Raw genomic sequence first — 2,455 nt, 5'->3', positions numbered from 1 at the left:
TGACTTTTTAATATTTTTTTATAATATATATTTTCAGTGTGTTTTATACAAAACGGAGAATGAACGAGAGGGCAAGAATTATTTATATTTGTTTTACACAAAGTTTGATAATAAATTTATTGTTTTACAATTATTTATAACATGTATATCGTCATAAAATTAAAAATATACATGTGACTGTTACAGAAATGACGCTTGTGTACTAATCCGTGTATGCATGTATGCTTCTTGAAATAGTGTTCGACTTAAGATGCATTGCAGTTAAAACGTAACAAGAAAAATGACATTGTTTTGAACTATAATAGCGTTAAAGAGCCGGTGACCACGTTTACTGCTTCTGTTTTTCCCATTATTGCCAAAACCGTGAAAGAACCTGACCGTACCTGTAATAAAAATTTAATATTAATTTTTTCTTTTGATTTGTTACCGATTGAGAATACGCGACAAGCCGGATGTAGTGACGACCAAATCATCAGTCTCCACATTTTTAGTGACACGCTTTTTTTACCATTAAGTTCATAAAAACATTAACAAACTTCTGTCATGCCAGCATCGTAAACTTCAAATATTGGAAGGTCCAGTGTTTTTGCTTTGCTAGCTAATTCTTTCAAATGATCGGCATTTAAACCTTTCAGAACAATTTTAGTCTCTCTGAAAATTAAAACAATGAATGATGATATGGCTTAAATTATGAATAGATTTGGTGGTGTTGTTACTAATGTTTTGTAGTGGTAAAAAATTATCATTGTGCTTTCAAAAGGAGAGAAACATAGATACAGCATACGTTGGTGAGTGGCAAAATGAATACCTTAAAAAATTTTCAAAAAAGAATCGCAATAAAAAACAACAAATTAAGCACCATCTAATTTTGAAACTCAGTCAGTGTTAGAAAATTAAGCGTTAGAGAACATGAAACAATTCATTAAAGGAGGGGTCAAAAAGCAGTTTTATAGCAATAGAAGGATCAAAAAAAGATTTCAAAGTCAAGGTTAATTACATACGTCTTGAAATTTAGAAGCATCGTTAAAAGAAAGCATTTAAATTGAAGTAATAGTTATAATCAAGTACAAATGATGAGTAAGAAGATTTTTAAAATAAGATAGCCTGTAGACAAATTTGTGAGATCATGTATAAAAAATCACATTAAGACCACTAAGTTGTTAAGAATTTAATTTTAATTTCTTCAACATAAGTAATAAAATTGTATATATATACCTACCCATACTGCGACCAAAACAATAAACTTTCTCCAAAGTTTTGTTGGTTCTCGATGAGTTCTCTGTAGAGCCCTACAGCAGCATGACCAACTTGACCAGCTGTCTTGCCTATGCTCATTTTCAAATCTTGATTCACCACGAAAACCATTTTATAAGAAGGAACATCAGATAACTCACTGCTCTCTTCCGAACTTAAACTTTCAGGATCATTAATCTAAAAAATAAGAAAGCAAAATTATGAGTCAGGTGTATTTCAAAGCCAAATTAAAAAAAAATCTAGACACTGAAAGGTGTGTTGATATTTCTGTCCTGATTTTCAAAAACCCATGCTGCAGCCATATCAGCGCTGTAGTTGCCTGTATGATACAACGCCTGAAATAATGTAAACTAGTCATTAAAATTAAGTGAAAATAGTTAAATTATAGCTTTAATAATGTATAAATATTACATGAGGAAACTAGGTTTCATTTTATTAACAAATCAAAGCCAGGGCTGTTAAGAATACCAAAAAATTGCATTGTCAATATTGATACCAAAACTCAGTTTCAAAAGTATTTCCAATCGATACCAATATTTCTTCATATTTGATCTGTGTTATGTGAAATTAAATGCCCACACAATTCAACAATTTTATTAATAAGATAATGATAAAAAATTGGAAACTACTTAAAAAGTTGTTGTGTCAATCTCTTGACGGACACTAAATTCATAAAAAAATTTATCTAATTTTCATCCAAGGTCAGGATTTCGAAAAAGTTCATTTCATTAGCTGATATTTTGGACTCATTTGATTTGAATTTTGAAACAAATATATTATATTTATTATTATTAGGCTTGGTATAACCTATAACAAGTGATTAATTTAAAAAATTGATTACCCTCATTGACGCATTTCTGCTTATTCCCAAGGATGCCAAAACTGATATCAAATCTTCTTTAGGCACAAATTCTACTGCTTCAGGCTGTTCGTGTTCAGGCGGATTGCTCATTTTGAAGTTCTTTTTTTAAAACGAAATGGGACAGGTAAAAAAAAAGTACAGGAAAAAACATTCAAATTTTGCAATTTGAAAAATGAACGAAAAAAAGAGCATTGCATTACCTTGGTGACGGAACCTTTTGGCGACGAACGTCTGCAGCGTCTAATCTAACGTGTTTATATGTGCATCAATTCTATACATGCGACCATGTATATATGTTACATAAGATTGAAATACGCATCGTCATTTATTCTAATTATA

At 30.4% G+C, this 2,455-nt stretch overlaps 1 protein-coding gene across 1 annotated transcript; it reads right to left on the bottom strand.

The window, feature by feature from the left end:
• Positions 1 to 296: 296 nt before the first annotated feature.
• Positions 297 to 2,206, bottom strand: HELRODRAFT_76253 (hypothetical protein; the record flags this gene model as incomplete). Its single annotated transcript, XM_009015904.1, has 5 exons — positions 297 to 383; positions 537 to 651; positions 1,220 to 1,398; positions 1,500 to 1,589; positions 2,096 to 2,206. 5 exons carry the CDS (start codon positions 2,204 to 2,206, stop codon positions 297 to 299), a joined length of 582 nt encoding a protein of 193 aa, XP_009014152.1.
• Between the last annotated feature and the right edge of the window lie 249 nt (positions 2,207 to 2,455).

Source organism: Helobdella robusta (assembly GCF_000326865.2).
Source record: "Helobdella robusta unplaced genomic scaffold HELROscaffold_17, whole genome shotgun sequence".
Taxonomy (NCBI): Eukaryota; Metazoa; Annelida; class Clitellata; order Rhynchobdellida; family Glossiphoniidae; genus Helobdella; species Helobdella robusta.
This window is presented reverse-complemented; position numbering and strand designations above follow the sequence as displayed.